At 36.1% G+C, this 21,287-nt stretch overlaps 1 protein-coding gene across 1 annotated transcript in view; it reads right to left on the bottom strand.

Moving 5' to 3' along the window:
- The window catches only part of LOC111052558 (diuretic hormone receptor), a gene marked incomplete in the record, with an annotated part of 81,765 nt that extends 61,466 nt beyond the window's left edge, over window positions 1-20,299 (bottom strand). Inside the window, 1 exon segment of the mRNA XM_039441013.1 lies at window positions 19,711-20,299. Within this exon segment, the coding sequence (XP_039296947.1) occupies window positions 19,711-20,255 (545 nt within the window).
- Window positions 20,300-21,287: the final 988 nt, after the last annotated feature.

The raw sequence follows: 21,287 nt of genomic DNA, 5'->3' as shown, positions 1-21,287 counted from the left end.
TAAAAATCCTAAATAAACATAGAGCTTTCTGTCCTATCGTACCATGACGTTTCGTCCCAGAATGTGAGTGTGAGCGCTGTTATCAGGTCTGGCTGCAACTGTCTACAACGTTGATGGAAACATACATTTTCAAGATGTTCGATGTTTTTCAATGGGTAGTATTATAGTCCACTAGACAGCTGATTTATGATAAATAATTCTTTAGTCTGATTTTTACTTCAATATTGGCGTATGAAGGAGGATCCTTTTTCAGTTTTATATTATCCTTGAAATGCAATACTTCCAAAAACCTTGTATATACGTCGATGCACAATTTGAAGAGGAACATACCTGTCAAATTTCATGAAAATCTATTACCGCGTTTTGCCGTAAATGCGCAACATAATAAATATATAAACATTTAAACGTTAAGAGAAATGTCAAACCGTCGACTTGAATCTTAGACCTCACTTCGCTCTGTCTATCCTTGTCCTTGTCTATCATTCCATGAATCAGATAGCACTATCCTTCTCTAGCTCCGCCTCGTTGCCAGATTGTTTGTGGGGACTGCTCCTTAACCAATCTGACATCATATTTGTCTTTAAATTATCATGTTATCTCCATCATTAAATTTTTCCCTTGTTCTCTATTACTCTTCTTTGTCCATCTTCTTCTACTAATTATCTCTCCTCCTTTTCACATCTTGATATTCTATTTATCTTCATCTATAATCATCAATTACTAGGGATTTCCCCCCTTTTGAATCAATCAGACGCCTGCATTTGATCACTATAAATAATTTCTTCACCTACTTCAATTCCCTCTCTCTCTCTCTCTAGGTCTCCAAAAGAGAAATTATAGTCTTTCTCATTCTGATTCGAGAGAGAACTTAGAACGTGTACATCACCTGCAGTAATCATAAATCATGTAGCATTGAATGGACGTACCCCAGCTATAAGGGCTGTTTCTTGTAATGCAATATAGATGCTTCTAGCACCACCTGTAAAGGTCAGACTAAGGGGCAAAAAAGGCAATGGAGGAGTAGAAGAGGAGAGAGAAAAAGAAAAAGAGAAGATGAAGAAGAAGAAGAAGAAGAAGAACAAGAAGAGATTGATTGATTGATTGATTATATGCCTTTATTAGGGCGGAGTTAGGACTCCTGGTCCTCTCTGCCACACAACCCAGGTAGGTAGAAAATAGGTAGAAAAAGAAGAAGAATAAGAGACATGTAGACTGTAAGGAGAAGAAGGAGAGAAAAAGGGAGAGAATAAATTGTAGATTTTGGATGGAACTATCTAGCCCTTATAGAATTTGATGCAATTGATAACATAAAATAATAAATATGATAATATTATGTAAAAGGAATATAAATCCTGGTACCCTTTCAAATTATTTTATCCCAACATGTTTCGGACATTAATGCCATTTTCAAGTCAAAAAATATTTGATAATTTGTTTTCTTGAAGATGGCACTATTGTCTGAATTGTGTTGCGATAAAATAATCTAAGAGGGTACTGAGATTTATATTAAAAGTAGCACTTATGAAAAAAGATGATAATATGATGCTATGAGATTTAGAATGGTGGGCATAAATTGATGGAAAATAACAGTGCTACAAACTTGATTAGTAATTATGTTCAGAATCCAAGTAATTATTTCATTAATGAAAGAAATTGAATGGTGGAGGAAAATCGATTTGTAAAAAGAACAGAAGGAATAGGGGAACATTATGCAGGAATAGGCATAGACAGAGAATAGAGAGGAGAATATTGTGGAGGAATGACGATTGAAGAACTGATAATAAGATGAGGAAGTAGAAGAGCAATGAAGGTTGACAAGAGGAACCAGGAAACAAAGTGCAGATGATAACAAAGAAGGTTATAGAACAGGGAAAACAAGGGAGGGAAGATAGGAGAAATTAGTTGAAACAAGTAGCAGAAGACACAGAAGGCAGATTACAAAAAGAGACAGACAATAGAACACAAATTGGCAACAATGTGTCCCATTTAGAGAGTAGCCAGCAAAACACAGACCTACAAGAACAAAGATGGCAGGCTGGGTAGCCATTGTGAAACAGACGGAGTCATTGTGAGACCTTGCTATTGTGAGACAGCCTGCGGATGCAATAGTGACCTGGTCCCACGTCGGGCGCCACTTTTGTCGATTTTAATTATTATTGCTGATTCAGCTTGTTGTCATCACATCACACTGTCGGCTGGTTGGCCTCTGTTTGTACAATGGATTAGTCATGACAACAGGATCATCCCGATCCCCTCCCACTTTTACTTCTCCTCCTCCTCCTCATCCTCCCACACCTCTTCTACTTCATCTCTTCCATGACAACCTTCTTCTTCACCACCTTCACTTCATTCTTCTCTCTCTGCTATTGTAACTATTCTCTCTATATCTCGTCTCTCTCTACTGTAACTTACATAAATAAAGAAATTCAATCCAATCTAATCTAATCTCTCTCTCTCCCTTCTCTCTCACACATACTCTCTTTATCCTTACCTACACTTACTCTCTTACACTAACCTTCATTCCCTCCTGTACTCGTTCTCTCACTAGTTCTCTCTCATACACCCTTTCTCTTTTCCTCTCTCTCTCACTCTCACTCTCTCTTCTCTCTCACTCTCTCTTCTCTCTCTCACACTCTCTCTCTCACTCACTCTAACTGAAATTCACCATCACATTTTCTCTGTTATTCCTTCTATTGTGTTCTCGTTTTTCCACTACATCTCTCTCACCTTCTAAATCTCTCTCTCTCTATCGCAAACATCTCACTAACAGCAACAACAGATGTGTGTGTATTATTGTCCATTCTCTCCATAAATAATGGCCGCTAGCTCGGCTCTGAAAGGGTGTTCCATCAAACCATAAATAACATTGGCCTACCAAGCTGTATGCTCAATCCATGATCTTTACTTATCCTAAAACACTGCAAATACATTCGAGAATAAAGTTTTTTTGTATCATTCAAACGACTAATGTTGACATTTATGACATGTTACTGAAGCTTCATTATAGTGAGGTCCACGTTATAATGGCAGTATTTGATTGACATTGGTGTTGGTATCCTTGTCTATCATTCCACAAAGCTGATAGCGAATGTATCAAATCATAGTATCAAGTTGAGATGATATTGTATGATATTTTGTTTATACTTTATCGTGTTGTGGTTGTTCTTGTTCTATAGTGAGGTCCACGTTAAAATTGCAGTATTTGATTGACATTGGTGTTGCTATCCTTGTCCATCATTCAACAAAGCTGATAGCGAATGTATCAAATTGTAGTATTGTGTATCAAGTTGAAATGATACTATATCATATTGTGTTGAAACTGTATCATGTTGTGGTTGTTCTTGTTCTATAGTGAGGTCCACGTTATAATGGCAGTATTTGATTAACATTGGTGTTGCTATCCTTGTCTATCATTCCACAAAGCTGATAGCGAATGTATCAAATCATAGTGTTGTGTATCAAGTTGAGATGATATTGTATCATATTGTGTTGAAACTGTATCATGTTGTGGTTGTTCTTGTTCTATAGTGAGGTCCACGTTATAATGGCAGTATTTGCTCAACATTGGTGTTGCTATCCTTGTCTATCATTGCACAAAGCAGATAGCAAACGTATCATATCATAGTGTCGTGTATCAAGTTGAGATGATACTGTATCATATTGTGTTGATACTGTATCATGTTGTTGTTCTTGTTCTATAGTGAGGTCCACGTTACAATGGCAATAGTTAATAAACATTGGTGTTGCTATCCTTGTCTATCATTCCACAAAGCAGATAGCGATATCCTTCACTAGCTCTGCATCGTTGCCAAATTGTTTGTAGACTCAATTATAAGGAAAAGGGAAAGAAGAAGAAGAACAGGAGTAAGGAAACTATGATACATTGATGATACATTTTGATCGTCTATTTTGAATTTGAGTACGTGGGTATAGGATCAGAAAATCAAGTTCAATGTACGATGCTTCTGACAGAATATGTGCTAAGCCGGCAACTGGGATGAAGAAAAAAAAGGAGGAAGACGGTAGGAGAAGAAAGGTGAGAAGTGGTGGGAAGGATAGATGAAGAGGTGGAGGAGGATGAGGAGGAGGAGGGTGAAGTGGAGGAGGAGGTATGGGAGGACGAGGAGGAGGAGATAAAGAAGATGATTGAGTGATAAGATCTGGGTGGAAATCGATCTGTGGGAAAATTCTCGCTTCCCTGAATATCAGCCATCATCTTTGAGTGGAAGAGACAGCCGATGCTTTTTCCTATCACTATTATTATTCTTCTTCTTCTTCTCTCCCTTCTTGTTCTTCTTCTCTTCCACTTCCTCTTCTTCTTCTGTCCTTTCTCGTTCTCCTACACGTCCACTTCCTCTTCTTATCCTTCTTGTTCTTCTTTTCTCCCTTCTTGTTCTTCTTCTCTACCACTTCCTCTTCTTCTTCTGTCCCTTCTCGTTCTTCTACTCTTCCACTTCCTCTTCTTCTTCTTCTGTCCCTTCTCGTTCTTCTACTCTTCCACTTCCTCTTCTTATCCTTCTTGTTCTTCTTTTCTCCCTTCTTGTTCTTCTTCTCTACCACTTCCTCTTCTTCTTCTGTCCCTTCTCGTTCTTCTACTCTTCCACTTCCTCTTCTTATCCTTCTTGTTCTTCTTTTCTCCCTTCTTGTTCTTCTTCTCTACCACTTCCTCTTCTTCTTCTGTCCCTTCTCGTTCTTCTACTCTTCCACTTCCTCTTCTTATCCTTCTTGTTCTTCTTTTCTCCCTTCTTGTTCTTCTTCTCTACCACTTCCTCTTCTTCTTCTGTCCTTTCTCGTTCTCCTACTCTTCCACTTCCTCTTCTTATCCTTCAACACTACACTACTTCTTGACTATAGTTCGCAATATTATTATTATCATCGATATACAGAGTGACTCATATGTATGGGAACCCTTCAATAAGTTGGAGACTGTTGTAGATATAATACTGTACTGTAACTTCCAGGATAACTTATTGGTCGAATACTCTACCTTTTGACACACAACTGAATTTCAACCCCTCATAAAGGGGTGACTTAGCGGTTGTAACTCGAATATTTTAAATGTAAACACCCATTGTTGGGTACATCATTTTAGAGGCCTTTTTAAAACAAGAGTGATGGCATCCATAAAAATGTTCTATGATACTTGTATCAAAATGGCGGCTGATTGACGTTTTAGTTTTCAAGAAAATGAGGGGTTGCTACGCAAATATTTTAAATGTTTACGCCCATTGTGTGGTACATTATTTCCAAGGCCTTCCTGAAACAAGAAAGTTGACATCGATAAAAATTACCTATGATACCTTTATCCAAAATGGCGGCTGATTTAATTCAGTTTTTAGAAAGAAATAATTGGTAAAGCTCAATCTCTCGCCATTTTGGATATAAGTAACAAAGAACATTTTCATAGATGCCATCTTTCTTGTTTCAAAAAGGCCTTTGAAATGATGTACCACACAATGAATGTTTGTTTACATTCAAATGTTAGAGTTACAACCCCTAAGTCACCCCCTTATGAGGGGTTGAAATTCAGTTGTACGTCAAAAGGTAGAGTATTCGACCAATAAGTTATCCTGGAAGTTATAGTATTATATGTACAACAGTCTCCAATTCATTGAAGGGTTCCCATACATATGACCCACTCTGTATAGTATACTGGAAGCTTGAGAATCAATAAGTGAATCTATTGATTGACCGAGCGAAGTGAGGTCTAAGATTCAAGTCGTCGGTTTGGCATTTCTCTTAATGTTTATATGTTGCGCATTTACGGCAAAACGAGGTAATAGATTTTCATGAAATTTGACAGGTATGTTCCTTTTTTAATTGCGCGTCGACGTATATACAAGGTTTTTGGAAATTTTGCATTTCAAGGATAATATAAAAGGAAAAAGGAGCCTCCTTCATACGCCAATATTAGAGTAAAAATCAGACTATAGAATTATTCATCATAAATCAGCTGACAAGTGATTACACAGATGTGTGGAGAAGCCAGTCTATTGCTGTATTTCCAAAAGGTCTATAGTTTCAATCAGGTACTTATGGATGAGAATACTGCGTGATGTCTACTGTTCACAGAACTACTAGTGAATAGTGCGGAAAGGAACAATTTCTCTTGACTTTCCACTGATTTCAATAAAGGACCTAAAAAAATATGAGCGCCATTTTGAACCACTTCTCCAGTCCGGGTGTCTCATCAGTTAACATTATCTATAATAATAAAGGAAAGAGCTGACTTATACATGGAGGGGATGGGAAATTCACGAATGACGCATCATCACGTCTCAACTACTCAACTCATTAACTTGAAACTTTACATAAAGATTCTTAATACACCGAGGATGTTTGTCGGTCTATTTTCAATTCTTCAAGTTTTTACTTCAACAGTTTCTGCTACTTGTAACAGAAATTTTCGAAAATTGAGGAAGGTACAATATTGAGGTCACATGTCGTTTTACCCTCCATTTTTTTGTCCTCTGAAACCTTTCCTGCTTGATACCCGAAATAAGGGTCGCGTACTAACGAGTTCCATACTTCTTCTTCTTCTTCTTCTTCTTCTTCTTCTTCTTCTTCTTCTTCTTCCACCTCTCCTCCTTCTTCTTCTTCTCTTCTCTTCTTCTTCTTCTTCTTCTTCTTCTTCTCTTCTTCTCCTTCTTCGTCTTTTCATTTTTGATTGTGTATGACCCTCGTAACGTTATCAATCATCTCTACACACTTTCACTCTTATCAGTGCTTTCAATCTCACTTTATTCTCTCTCTCCCTCCTTCTCACCCCTATTCTATAATCTCTCTCACTCACTCCTTGTCACTCCCTCGCACTCTCTCTCTTCCGCTCTGCCTCTGTTTTTTGTGTGTGACGCACTATGACGTATCATCATTTTTCACCTGCTCTGCACTGTACCTTATTCATGTTCTCCCCTCTTCTTCATCTTCTTCTTCTTCTTCTTCTTCTTTCTCTTCTTTTTCCTCCTCATCCCCTTCTTCTTCCTCATCATCTCTGATTACTACCTCACAAGTTATTTACAGTCTAGAAATTCCCAGCCACTGAAAACTCTTTGAATCAATTTGAAAGATTTCAAAATGTGCCGTTTTCAATATTATATTTTCGCCACACTGCACAGAAAGCAGCTGTTTTCCAGTCCCTACGTAGATCTGAAAGACATTGTTTGCAGACGACTCTCGTCTGACGTCAGAACAGGATTCTTTCTGGCCTAGCTGGAAAGGGTACCCTTTCCAGCCACTAACATGAAACTAAGAAAGGTGATTAATGAGCTGATCAAAAAACGTTTCATTAATTGTGTACATTATTCAATAATTAAAACATTTATAATAAAATCATCTTATTGTCATTTGAAAGAATAAAAAAGTATAAACTCAACCCCCCACATAATTGAACATCATCTGTTAGGTTATTTGGACAAATCAGAATAAAAAATAAAAATTCAGATTTGCTAGAGCTATCACCTTCCACTTCTGCTGGTGGAAGTGCTTAGTAAACAACTATTCTCATATATATATATATAATATATATATAATATATATATATATATATATATTATATATATATATTGTTTATTCTTGTGTGTAGCGAAAAATAGCGTTCGCACCAGGGGCAAACATGTTTTTCCGGCTCTTAAATCTTCTCTAGTGCTCGGCCTACTGCCTCGGCCCTGAAAACCGATTTCGAGCCGGAAAAATCTCATTTTCTGATCTAGGTGCGAAATATACTATATCCCAATTCAATGCACATCTCAACAAATCACAACCAATCATTCTCCACACAATACTTTGTCCAATACTGTAGGGTTATGAGTTGTTAGTGGGCCGATTAGTGTAGATACAACACAATATTATATTATCCCAATTCAATGCGCATTCCATCCAAATATCAACCAATCATTCTCCACACAATACTTTGTCCAATACTGTAGAGTTATGAGTTGTTAGTGGGCCGATTAGTGTAGATACAACACAATATTATATTATCCCAATTCAATTTGCATTCCATCCAAATATCAACCAATCATTCTCCACACAATACTTTGTCCAATACTGTATGGTTATGAGTTGTTAGTGGGCCGATTAGTGTAGATACAACACAATATTATATTATCCCAATTCAATGCGCATTCCATCCAAATATCAACCAATCATTCTCCACACAATACTTTGTCCATACTGTAGAGTTATGAGTTGTTAGTGGGCCGATTAGTGTAGATACAACACAATATTATTTATCCCAATTCAATTTGCATTCCATCCAAATATCAACCAATCATTCTCCACACAATACTTTGTCCAATACTGTATGGTTATGAGTTGTTAGTGGGCCGATTAGTGTAGATACAACACAATATTATATTATCCCAATTCAATGCACATTCCATCCAAATATCAACCAATCATTCTCCACACAATACTTTGTCCAATACTGTAGGGTTATGAGTTGTTAGTGGGCCGATTAGTGTAGATACAACACAATATTATATTATCCCAATTCAATTTCCATTCCATCCAAATATCAACCAATCATTCTCCACACAATACTTTGTCCAATACTGTAGGGTTATGAGTTGTTAGTGGGCCGATTAGTGTAGATACAACACAATATTATATTATCCCAATTCATTGCGCATTCCATCCAAATATCAACCAATCATTCTCCTCACAATTCTCTGGCTAATTCATTCAATATTAATTTGCCTTTTTTTTTTCATTAACTATGAACATTTTCTACATTGTTGTACGCTGTGGGAAAAGTGCAGAGAAGGTAGAGGATAGCACTATCTGCTTTGTGGAATGATAGACAAGAATAGCAACACCAATGTTGATCAAATACTGCCATTATAACGTGGACCTCACTATAGAACAAGAACAACCACAACATGATACAGTATCAACACAATATGACACAGTATCATGTCAACTTGATACACAGCATCATGATTTATACATTCGCCAACTGCTTTGTGGAATGATAGACAAGGATATAACAACACCGATGTTGATCAAATACTGCATTATAACGTGGACCTCACTATAGAACAAGAACAACCACAACATGATACAGTATCAACACAATATGACACAGTATCATGTCAACTTGATACACAGCATCATGATTTAATACATTCGCCAACTGCTTTGTGGAATGATAGACAAGGATATAACAACACCGATGTTGATCAAATACTGCCATTATAACGTGGACCTCACTATAGAACAAGAACAACCACAACATGATACAGTATCAACACAATATGACACAGTATCATGTCAACTTGATACACAGCATCATGATTTAATACATTCGCCAACTGCTTTGTGGAATGATAGACAAGGATATAACAACACCGATGTTGATCAAATACTGCCATTATAACGTGGACCTCACTATAGAACAAGAACAACCACAACATGATACAGTATCAACACAATATGACACAGTATCATGTCAACTTGATACACAGCATCATGATTTAATACATTCGCCATCAGCTTTGTGGAATGATAGACAAGGATAGCAACACCAATGTTAATCAAATACTGCCATTATAACGTGGACCTCATTGTACAGTTAGCTTTAGCATACTCTGGCAAAGGTGTGAGAGGTTAATATATAGCAATGACAAGGGAGGTAATAGCATAGCGTAGGTGGAGTGTTAAGTGTGAAAGGGAGTCTCACTGGCTAATGGACAGATCACATACGTTTACCTACTTAATGGATTGCTTCTAACCGATATTTCCAACCCAACTACCACTCCTTCTTCTTCTTCTTCTTCTTCTTCTTCTCCTTCTTCTTCGTATCTTCATTGTCACCTACTCCCATTGAATTCCTTCTCATTTCTCTCATTCAATAGCTGATCTTCCTATATTATTTTTTCTCCGTCATCTACGTCCTCCTATTCTCTTTTTCTTCTTCTTCTTCTTCTTCCCTCCTCCTTAATTCCTTCTCACCTATTCTTCCTCTTCATCTACTCAACAACCTTGTACTCCAATCAAATTGCCCACTTTCCACATTCATCCACCTCTACTATTATCTATCTTTCATATCATTCTCTCTCTCTCTCTCTCTCTCTCTCTCTCATCACATAATTATATTATCGTTATTCGAATTGCATTCTATATTTATTCTCATTGATTTATTATTTATTCTTTGTGAAATTCGTTGAATAACTAGCATTATCGTCATTTAATGTAAATTAGTGTATAAGCCAGTAAATATTGTAACATACATAAATAAAGAGATCTTATCCAATCAAATCGCTCTCTCACTCTCTCTCTCTCTCTCTCTCCCTATTAATATAATGCAATTATCACTTTTCCATCATCTCCCTGTTTTTCTTTCTCTCCTTCCTCCCCCATCTACTTGTTCTCTCTCATTCTCTGTCTGCCTCTCCCTTATCAATCCACCTCTGTCACTTTGTTAAAACCTCTTTATAAAACACTGTTTTTCCCTGTTTCTTAGCAATTATTACTTCTCCGACTTCTCCTTCTCCTCCTCCTCCTCCTCTTCTTCTTCAACCTACCCTCACTTCTTATACTTCTCCCCTCCACCAACAACACCACCACAATTTTCTCCTCTTTAGCATCCTACTCAATGGATTGCTTCTAACTGATATATCCAACCTTACTAGCACTTTTCTTGTTCTTCTTCCTCTCCTTCTTCTTCTTCTTCTTATTCTTCTTCTTCTTCTCCTTCTTCTGCTTCTTCCCCTCCTCCTTTATTCCTTTTCACCTATTCTTCCTCTTCATCTACTCAACAACCAATTTGATTGTACTCGAAATTGCTCACTTTCCACATTCAGCCACTTCTACTATTCCCAATCTTCTCTTTTCTATCTTTTATCTTTATTTTCTCTCTCTCTCTCTCCTTCTTCTCCTCTTTCTTCTTCTTCTTCTTTTTCTCTAAATCCTCCACATCTTCCTCTTCATTTTCCTCCTCGTTCACATCATCATCATTATCATCCTTCTCTTTTCTCATCATCATCATTATCATCCTCCTCCTCCTCCTCCTCCTCCTTCATCTCGTCCTCTTTCTCATCATCATTATCATTATCATCCTCCTCCTCCTCCTCCTTCATCTCCTCCTCTTCCTCATCCTCCTCCTTCTTCTCTTCCTACACTTCTATCTCTCTCCCTAGAGATATACAGTTCAATAATTATTTTCTTAGTCTATATTATGTAAATTCATCTATAATGTTGCTGTATTGTAAGCTATTGTATATAAGTGTATAAGCCAGTATATATTGTAATCTACATAAATAAAGTACTCAATCAATCAATCAATCCCTCCTCCATCATCTTATCCCCTTCCTTCTCACCATCTTCCTTCTCCAACTCCTCCAGGTACTTCTCCTCCTTCTCATTCAACTCATTCTCATACTTCTCCTCCTCCTCCTTCTTCTTCTTCTCTTCTTCTTCTTCTTCTTCTTCTTCTTCTTCTTCTTCTTCTTCTTCTTCTTCTTCTTCTTCTTCTTCTTCTTCTTCTTCTTCTTCTTCTTCTTCTTCTTCTACAAAGTGAAACCTTGAAAGCTTCCAGTGGTCTGTAGTTGATCCTTTTGTCCCATTGAGATGAAACACCCATTCGGGGTGACACTATCAATTTCAACCATTATTGTACTGTTTAGCTGGCAAAAGACAGAACACCCTTACAATGGAGATAATTGAATTAGAGGAGAAGTAAGGCTCAACTCACACTTACGCGACTCAAGTCGAGAAGAGCCTGGACTCTAGTGGAGAGCATGTGTTTTGAAATGGTGACATCGCGGAGACTAGAGTCGACTGGTCTGAGTGTCACCATTTGGAAACACATGCTCTCCACTAGAGTCCAGTCTCTTCTCCACCTCAGTCGCCTAAGTGTCAGTTGAGCCTTAGTCTCTTCTCGACGCAGCATGTGTTTCCAAATGTTGACACTCAGACCAGTCGACTCTAGTCTCCGCGACGTCACGACTGTGAGACTGAGTCGAGCGTCGACTCGACATGTTGGTCGAGCCTCGACTTGAGTTGCGTAGTACCGTGCATTTTTAATGAAAGTGAGGTTATGTTCTATGAACGTGATGTTTTATCCTATTATATTAAGTGAGCAATTTCTGTATGTTTGTTTATATTTTTATATCTGGTTATTTATGTTCAACGGATCTCGAAAACGGCTCTAACGATTTTCACGAAATTTGGAACATAGTAGCATAAGGTGCGTACAGACTTTCGCTCTGCTCCGCAACCGAACGTCACTCCATCAGAGCGATTGATGATCAACCGGGAAGCAAGAGTGGTTCGACTGGGGAACGCGAGAAGATCTTCCGTAACGTTCATGATGGGTGCGTGGGCGGAGCGACTGTGGTTCGATGGTGGTACAAGGGCTATACGAGGGCGGTATGAAAGGGAGGAGCGTGCTCGGTGCGGGTTGGAAGCGCGAATATGTGTACGCAGCTTTAGAGAAACAAATACCGTAGCATAAGTAGATGTCCCATGGTATAGGGCATTTATGTCGCAACTTTTACTGTTATCTCAAGCCGATTACTGTTAATTATCGTCGATTTTTACTGTTTTGTTAGGGTGAGAGTGTATGAACGGCACAATATGAGAGACTACCAGTGTCACACAGCTTCATGGGAAAGAATTACATGAACTATCGGCTTGAAATAACAGTGAAAGTTGCGACATAAACGCCCTATACCATGGGATATCTACTCACGCTATTGTTTCTCTATGATAGTAGTTTTATGATATTATAAAAATTCGATTGCACTAGGTCTCATCCTTGGGAAAACTCGCTGAACGACATTAAAAGTATAATTCATCCTTGGCTGAAACAGCTGACACTTTCGTCGTCTGCCGTCTGTAAAAACTACTATCCACATAAGGATAGTGCCACACTTACTACAATAATTTACCAAACTCAAATTCAGATTTTGAAGAGTCAGATAGTGACAATTGATAGTCAGAACATGTAAAAAATCGACATTTCTTCAAATTTCTACTATAGTATTATAACATTACGTTCTTAAACATTGATTTTGTTGATTAAATTATTAATACTATCATTAAAGTCATTTTTTCATTCACTCCATTATCACATTCGCAAAAATGTTTTGTTGTTCAACAAAATCTGGCCATGGTAAAGTAACGAATCTGCTTTTTCAATATAAAAATAGAAAATTACTAAATTTTGAGTTCACCAACAATAAATAACAATAATCAATAACACATAGCCATAAAATTAGATTTCATGGGAAAAAACTTGATTTTATAGGCAGATCTCAAGTTACTTTTTGCTCTCCTAAAAAAACAGGATTTTGCAGTTTTGCGACTTTACCATTGGACCGACGACATTAAATAGTTATTTGTATATCTAGAGTGAAAAGTTCTGTTTTTTCTCCCTGAGGGAAAAGTTTGAAGCCCAAGGTGAAGCCGAGGGCAACAATTTTCCTGAGGGGGAAAAACATTTTTCACTCGTGATATACACAACATTTTTCCTCCACCTACATTTTTATAAAAACTGCTAATAAAATAATTTCTAAAAACGTATGTGACCAAACGATGTGTTACAACATGTCATAATCTAAAAAGTAAACAGAAACAGCTGGCTTGTAATCACAGCTCTCCTCCGACAGCACTATCTGTCGGCTAAAGTTGTAACAACAATGACAGCCAAAACTACAGCTATGATGAAGTTCCCGTTTCAAATTTGATTAGTTAATAAGTAATGTTCGTTGGCTGATATTTTGAATAACATGGAATAAAAGAAAAAAATATATACATTTTTTTAGTATAGTGATATGAAGTTTGTAATAATAATTTCAGCATACAAACATAAATTTTATATATTGATCAAATGTCTGGTTGAGGTATTGAATTTAGTTGGTTTAATGACTACTCTATATGCTTCCTCATCTGAGCTTAGACCTTCTGACCTATTCCAAATGTACGTTTTTAAAATAGAGATGCTTTCCATGTTATTTAAATGGAGTCACTTTTACTCCCTAGGGAGTTTTTCTGTTTTTTAGTACCGAGAGCGAAAAAGTGACACTTTAGTATTATGTTTCAGGGAGTAAAGTAAGTACTTTTGACAGTAGGTGGAGGAAAATGATATATTCATCCTTGGCTGAAACAGCTGTGGATAGTAAAGAAGTGAGTGAGCGAGTGATTCTGTGGAAAATCAAAATATCGCATCCCCGAAATTCATAAGCTGACGTATAGCCAGCCGTAAAATATAAACACGATCATTTAAGAGAATTGTGTTCTGTTCATCAATAAATAAAAATAGCGAGCGAAGCTCGGTGCCCCGATATTAATTCTAGATAAGACAATATATTCATAATAATTATTATAAAATTTGTTTCACGTGCAGAAGTGACGAATTTTATCTTATAATTTTCAATAATGTGAGGTTAGAAAATGGAGTAGCATGGAACTGAAGTAGTGACAATGAGCTAGAAAGTCATAAGGTCGAGAGACTGGAGTCGTACAATTTGAGTCGAGGTAGAGGGAGTTGAGCCTATGAGGAGAAAGAGATTGATTGATTGATTGATTGAGTACTTTATTTATGTAGATTACAATATGGCTTATACACTTATATACAATAGCTTACAATACAGCAAAATTATTGATGAATTAACATAATATAGACTAAGAAAATAATTATTGAACTGTATATGATATGAAAAAGTAATTTGTAATATAATAACTATAGATAATTATATTGTTATGCATCTACATAAATTTGCGGAGCTTTGGACATATCAATGTCCATTCTTCGGAAAGAATATTAAAAATATCCTCCCCACTAACTCTCTACCAAAGGAGAATGAGAAGGATGATGATGAGGAGGAGGAGGAGAGGTGAAGTGGGATGATTGGGTGGAGGAGAAGGAAGAAGAGAAGGATGATGAGGAGGAGGTGAAGGAGGAGGAGGAGAAGTAGGAGGAAGAGGAGAGAAAACCCACATGTTGATCTCACAATATTACTTTCAGTGTTGAAAAAGCCAACACCCAGTTGATACAGTGAAAGAAGTAGAGAGTAATTACATTTTTTATTTGTGCTGAAAATTTCAGCTTCACTTTGTGTTCTCAAATCAACTTGTCATAACAAATGAAAACATGTTGGCTGAACGAGGCTATTTGGAAAACATGTTTTAAAAATAACAGATGCTTCCAATAATGTTTCCAGAGTTGTTGTCTGGTTGGTTGTAGTAGAATACACATTCTCTCATGTTTTCTCATCCAAAGTTATGTTCTGAAAATGTAGTTCTTTCTCATAAATGTTAGAGGAGAATATATTTCATATATTGTTGTGAACAAAAAAGGAAAGTAAATTTCAATTTTTTTGTTCTTAATTATAGTGAGGTCCACGTTATAATGGCAGTGGATAAAGATAGAAGAATAGCAATGCCGATTCTCTGCATTAATTAATTATATTTTTACACTGTCAAAATCATAATTGGCATCGTTGTGGACCTAGAAAATGATAGTACCACCGGCTTTCTCAAATGATAGACAAGGATAGCAAAGCCATTGATGCACAACACAATAACTTGATACAGTATCATCTTAAATTGATACACAACACCATAATTCGATACAGAACTTCCAAATTTTTATTGAATTCTACAAACCATGGAATCCTATACTATTAAACGAGCAATTTCTGTTTATATGTTTGGATGTTTAGATATTTATAAATTATTTTTGTATTCCACTGGATCTCGAAAACGGCTCTAACGATTCTCACGAAATTCAGAACTTAGTAGGTTTATAATATGAAGATTCGATTGCACTAGGTCTTATCCCTGGGAAAACTCGCTGAACGACATTAAAAGGATAAACATTATTCATCCTTGGAAAAACAGCGGATAATAATTATTTCATCGTCTGTTGGTGATGGAAGTGAGTGAGCGAGTTCATGTGTCTGGGACTGTTTCAAAATTATGACTCAGCTGTTGAACTTTTGTAATCATTCAATCAGGTACTCAGTGTCGGTTGCAAAAAAGCCGGGTTATTTTCAATCCTGATTGATTCCAGTAAATGGTCTTCTCTGATTTGGTTCACGTGGAGTTAATCAGGGTTAGAGTTTAACCGGCTTTTGTGCAACTGGGTCTTTGAGAGGGGGATTTTTGCATTCCTCTGGAAATTAATCTCAATTTACTGTGATTAGATAGAACATTTCTGTATGAATGTTATTATAATTTCTTCTTTCGTAATAAATTTTTTATGCTTTTGTACTCTAGAGCGAAGCTCGGTTCCCGATATTTGTTGTTAACAAAGAAAAATGAAACTTAATTTCAAATTCTATTTTATTATATTCTTGTTTATAGGTTTAAAGTAGTCATTATTATTTTTTTTTTTTTTTTTATTTATTTATTTATAAAATACTATAATCATAATACAATTATGACATTGGAGGAAAAACTAGGCTAAGCCTGTACTATTTCTCTCCAAAAATTTTGATAAAATGTTAATGTTGTCCAAAAGATAAGGTTATATAGTCACACATTGCTTCGTCACTTGATTCTCGGTCCAGAAATGATGATTTTAAATTTTTGAATTTTGAATTTTGAAGGTTGATTTTATACTCTAAATGAATCACAATAAATTAAAAACTTTAGAAATATTGCACTTATTTAAAAAATTTGAATACAAAATGAAAAACCTACTCACTATTTGTTATTCACAGCTCTAAAATATATTTAGACTGACCACTAACGGTAGGTAGGACAGGTTAATTATATTTCTCTCTTTTTCAGATCTGTCCCTCCAAAGACCCTAGAACAAGGAGCTCAATCTAGCAAAGGGTAATTTAAGTTACAATATTAGATTTTGATATTTTTCTATTGATTTTTTTCAATTTCATCTTGTTATAAGAAGTATTCACAGTTCTCAGTATCCATCATCGCAAATAACGTTACATTCAAAGAACTGATTGAAAGAAAACGTTACCTGCTCATGCGTATTATGGTGCTACTATATATCATTCATAGTTGAGAATGGTATTGTATCTATCAATATATAGATAGATAAATGAGGATAACGGTGTAGGGTTAAGATGACTTTGTGGTTTTAGCGACAGTCGATTATGAAGCATCAAAAACTCCAATTGAAACCCCAATTTCAAGATTATTTGTGTTGTGTTTCTTTTCTGGCTCAAAATTTTGCAAAATTACTCAAAAATTTCCAATCCGTAGAGATTTGAGTGAAATATTTTTGTTTTTAATCAGTTTTTAAATATCAAAATTCAAAACTTTTAGTTTAGTCTTTAGTTTTGAAGTGGAAATTGGACTTTTTGAAGTGAAAGTGAAATCTTAACCTTTTTCTTTTTGACACTAGTATTTGTAAAAATTTGGGAGAAGACAGTTTTGGGCTATGCCTGTTGTCTTTTCCCAATCATATTATATTTATTATAATTGTGATCTGTAATGACAATGGAATAAATAAATAAATAAATATAGTGAGGTCCACGTTATAACGACAGTATTTGATCAACTTCAGTTTTGCTATCCTTGTCTATCTCTCGACAAAGCCGGTAGTACTATCCTTTTCTAGGTCCACAACGGTGCCAATTATGTTTTTGACAGTGTAGAAATATGATTAGTTAATGCAGAGAATTGGCATCGCTATTCTTCTATCTTTATTCACTGCCATTATAAAGTGGACCACACTATAGATCGAACTGCCTCTCAAAACTAGTTTTTCGTCCTCATCTCACGTTGATGCACAACACAATAGCTTGATACAGTATCATCTTAACTTGATACACAACACCATAATTTGATACAGAACTTCCAAATTTTGATTGAATTTTACAAACCATGGAATCCTATACTATTAAACGAGCAATTTCTGTTTATATGTTTAGATGTTTATATGTTTGTATTCCACTGGATCTTGAAAACGGCTCCAACGATTCTCACGAAATTCAGAACATAGTAGGTTTATAATATAAAAATTCGATTGCACTAGGTCTCATCCCTGAGAAAACTCGCTGAAGGACATTGAAAGGATAATTATTATTCATCCTTGGAAAAACAGCTGATAATAGTTTATTCGTCGTCTGTTGATGATAAAAGTGAGTGAGCGTGTTCATGTGTGTGTGGGACTGTGTCAAAATTATGACTCAGCTGTTGAACTTTTGTAATCATTCAATCAGGTACTTGATGCCGGTTGCAAAAAAGCCGGGTTATTCTCAATCCTGATTAATTCCAGTAGATCCATATTTTTGAAATGGTCTTCTCTGATTTGGTTCACGTGAAGTTAATCAGGATTAAAATTTAACCGGCTTTTGTGCAACCGGGCCTTTGTGAGGGAAATTTTTTCATCCCTCTGGGAATTGATCTCAATTTACTGTGATTAGATAGAACATTTCTGTATGAACTATGAATGTTATTATAATTTCTTCTTTAATAATATTTTTTTTTATGTTTTTGTACTAGAGAGCAAAGCTCGGTCCCCGATATTATCTTTTTATGCTATCTTTTCTCTAAGCTATGACAAAAATAAATGAATATCACTCACTCATGTAGTATCATACTTTCCATTCTGCTCAGGGAAACAAGCCATCAACACAATATGATACAGTGTCATTTCAACTGGATACACAACACCATAATTTGATACAAAACTTTTAAACTTTGATTGAATTCTACAAACCATGGTATATCTTCTTATGCTATCTTTTCTCTATGCTATGACAATAATAAATCCAATATTTACTTTGTGACGTTATTCTTTATATTTAAATAACGAGTAGCCTCCTGCTTGGCATCAGTCGGTAGAGCATGAAATATTTTATATAATTATAAAATTAGGTCGTGGTTTTTTAATAGAATACAGTCTCATTAAAATCTTTATAGGCCCAGATATGAGCTTCCCCTATAACTCTTGTAATTCATTAAAAAATAACTATATATATAAATATGATACTTATACTATAGTGTTGAGGAATTAAAATAAATTGCACACCATAAACATTTGATACATATATTAACAATAATGCAAAAAATAGATCGAGGCAAAATATATAAAGAGCGAAAAAAAATATAATATAAAATAAAATGGAACAATAATTGAAACAGTAAAATATCACAGGCTAAACTTTATACTCTAGATTTATGGCACGAATCATTACCATGTGCCTTTATCTTAAAATCATATGCATCCTTTTGCATGTAGCTGCGATATGCGCTTGCTAATACTTGTCGACTGGACAATTCAATTAAAAATAGGTTCTTTAAGATCAACTTGATAAATTGGCAACTAATAATCCAAATATATATATATTAAATTCTCTAGTACTTAGTAGATTTCTTTGCATTGAATATATATTTTATCTCAGGGTGTAAGATTCGGCACCTGATGGAAGCAAGCCATCACCACAATATGATACAGTATCATTTCAACTTGATACACAACACCATAATTTGATACAAAACTGGAACTTTGATTGAATTCTACAAACCATGGCATATCTTCTTATGCTATCTTTTCTCTATGTTATTACTCATATGTTGTATCATGGTTGATGCTATTTAGCTGAGGGAAGCAAGCCATCACCACAATATGATACAGTATCATCTCAACTTGATACACAACACCAAAATTTGATACAAAACTTCCAAACTGAATGAATTCTACAAACCATGGCATATCTTCTTATGCTATCTTTTCTCTATGTTATAACAAAAATAAGTGAATATTACTCACATGTAGTATCATACTTTATTCCATTCAGCTCAGGGAAGCAAGCCATCGTTGCCGTATGTCCAGGTTTAGTGGGGGGCCAACACAGCAGAGAGTCCCAACTCCTGGGACAGTGTGAAGCATACTGCGCTCTACCCTGTGTGACGTCACCAACGTGCACATCCATGCTGGGCGGCCTCAGTCGTCCGCCTATGACATCAGCATTGGGATTCCCCCCTGTGACGTCACCAGCGAAATGTCTCATTCCTGACACTGCACTTCCAGTATTCTGGTTCCCCGTTGTGACGTCACCAACAGACTGCTTCAGTATCCCTCGTATGGTGTCAGCACTGGGATTCCCCACTGTGACGTCACCAGCGAAATGTCTCATTCCAGCTGATATACCTCCAGTATTGAGATTCCCCATTGTGACGTCACCCACAGGATGCTTCAGTATATTTTGTATGGTGTCAGCATTGGGGTTCCCCATTGTGACGTCACCTACAGATGGTCTCAGTCTTCCGCCCATGACGTCAGCACTGGGTGGATGGTTGATTGTGACGTCATCGGTGGGAGGCCAGGATAGCATGCTGTCCAGTTCTTGCTCGCGGTAGATGAGCAGTTGGCATTCGAACTCCTGTGGAATGAAGAAGAAAAATTTGTTAGTTTGGAAAAAATTGGATTAGATTTTGCTGATGGGCAAGTTTAATGATTATATTACATTAAGTAATATTGTCTTTTTCAATTTTTTCTTTAAAGCTACTTTTGAATATGAATTAAAATATAAATTATTGAATGAAAAAGACTAAGAAATTGTCAAAAATTGTCAAATAGGGAATCTAACTTTGCAGAACATTTGATTGACCGAGCGAAGTGAGGTCTAAGATTCAAGTCGACGGTTTGGCATTTCTCTTAATGTTCAAATGTTTGAATGTTTATATGTTGCGCATTTACGGTGAAACGCGGTAGTAAATTTTCATGAAATTTGACAGGTATGTTCCTTTTTTAATTGCGCGTCGACGTATATACAAGGTTTTTTTTTGAAATTTTGCATTTCAAGGATAATATAAAAGAAAAAAGGAGCCTCCTTCATACGCCAATATTGGAGTAAAAATCAGACTACAGAATTATTCATCATAAATCAGCTGACAAGTGATTACACAGATGTGTGGAGAAGCCAGTCTATTGCTGTATTTCCATAAGGTCTATAGTTTCAATCAGGTACTTGTGGATGAGAATACTGCGTGAGGTCTACGGTTCACAGAACTACTAGTTAGGTACATAAATATAAATATTATCCTCGAGTTGAAAGAACATATTTCGCACAAAATACATTGAATTCTATAAAAGAAAGACAGACTCTCACTTTAGTTGTTGAAATTTGCTTGAATAAACTTATTATACGACTATGGGAGAATTCATTCACACGTGAAAAGCCACAAACGGAATATCATTTTGAGAGGTTGAGGAAGGAAGAAGAAAAAGAGGAGACGAAGGAAGAGAAGGATAACAAGATAGAGTAGAAGAAGGAGGAGGAGAATGAGAAGGAAGAGAAGGAGAAGAAGAAAGAAGAGGGAGTAGCAGAAGTTGAAGAAGAAGAGCAGAAGCACAAGAGAACGGA

This window comes from Nilaparvata lugens, chromosome 14 (assembly GCF_014356525.2).
Source record: "Nilaparvata lugens isolate BPH chromosome 14, ASM1435652v1, whole genome shotgun sequence".
Classification (NCBI taxonomy): domain Eukaryota; kingdom Metazoa; phylum Arthropoda; class Insecta; order Hemiptera; family Delphacidae; genus Nilaparvata; species Nilaparvata lugens.
The sequence above is the reverse complement of the archived record's forward strand: the minus strand, read 5'-3'. Positions and strand labels throughout refer to the sequence as shown.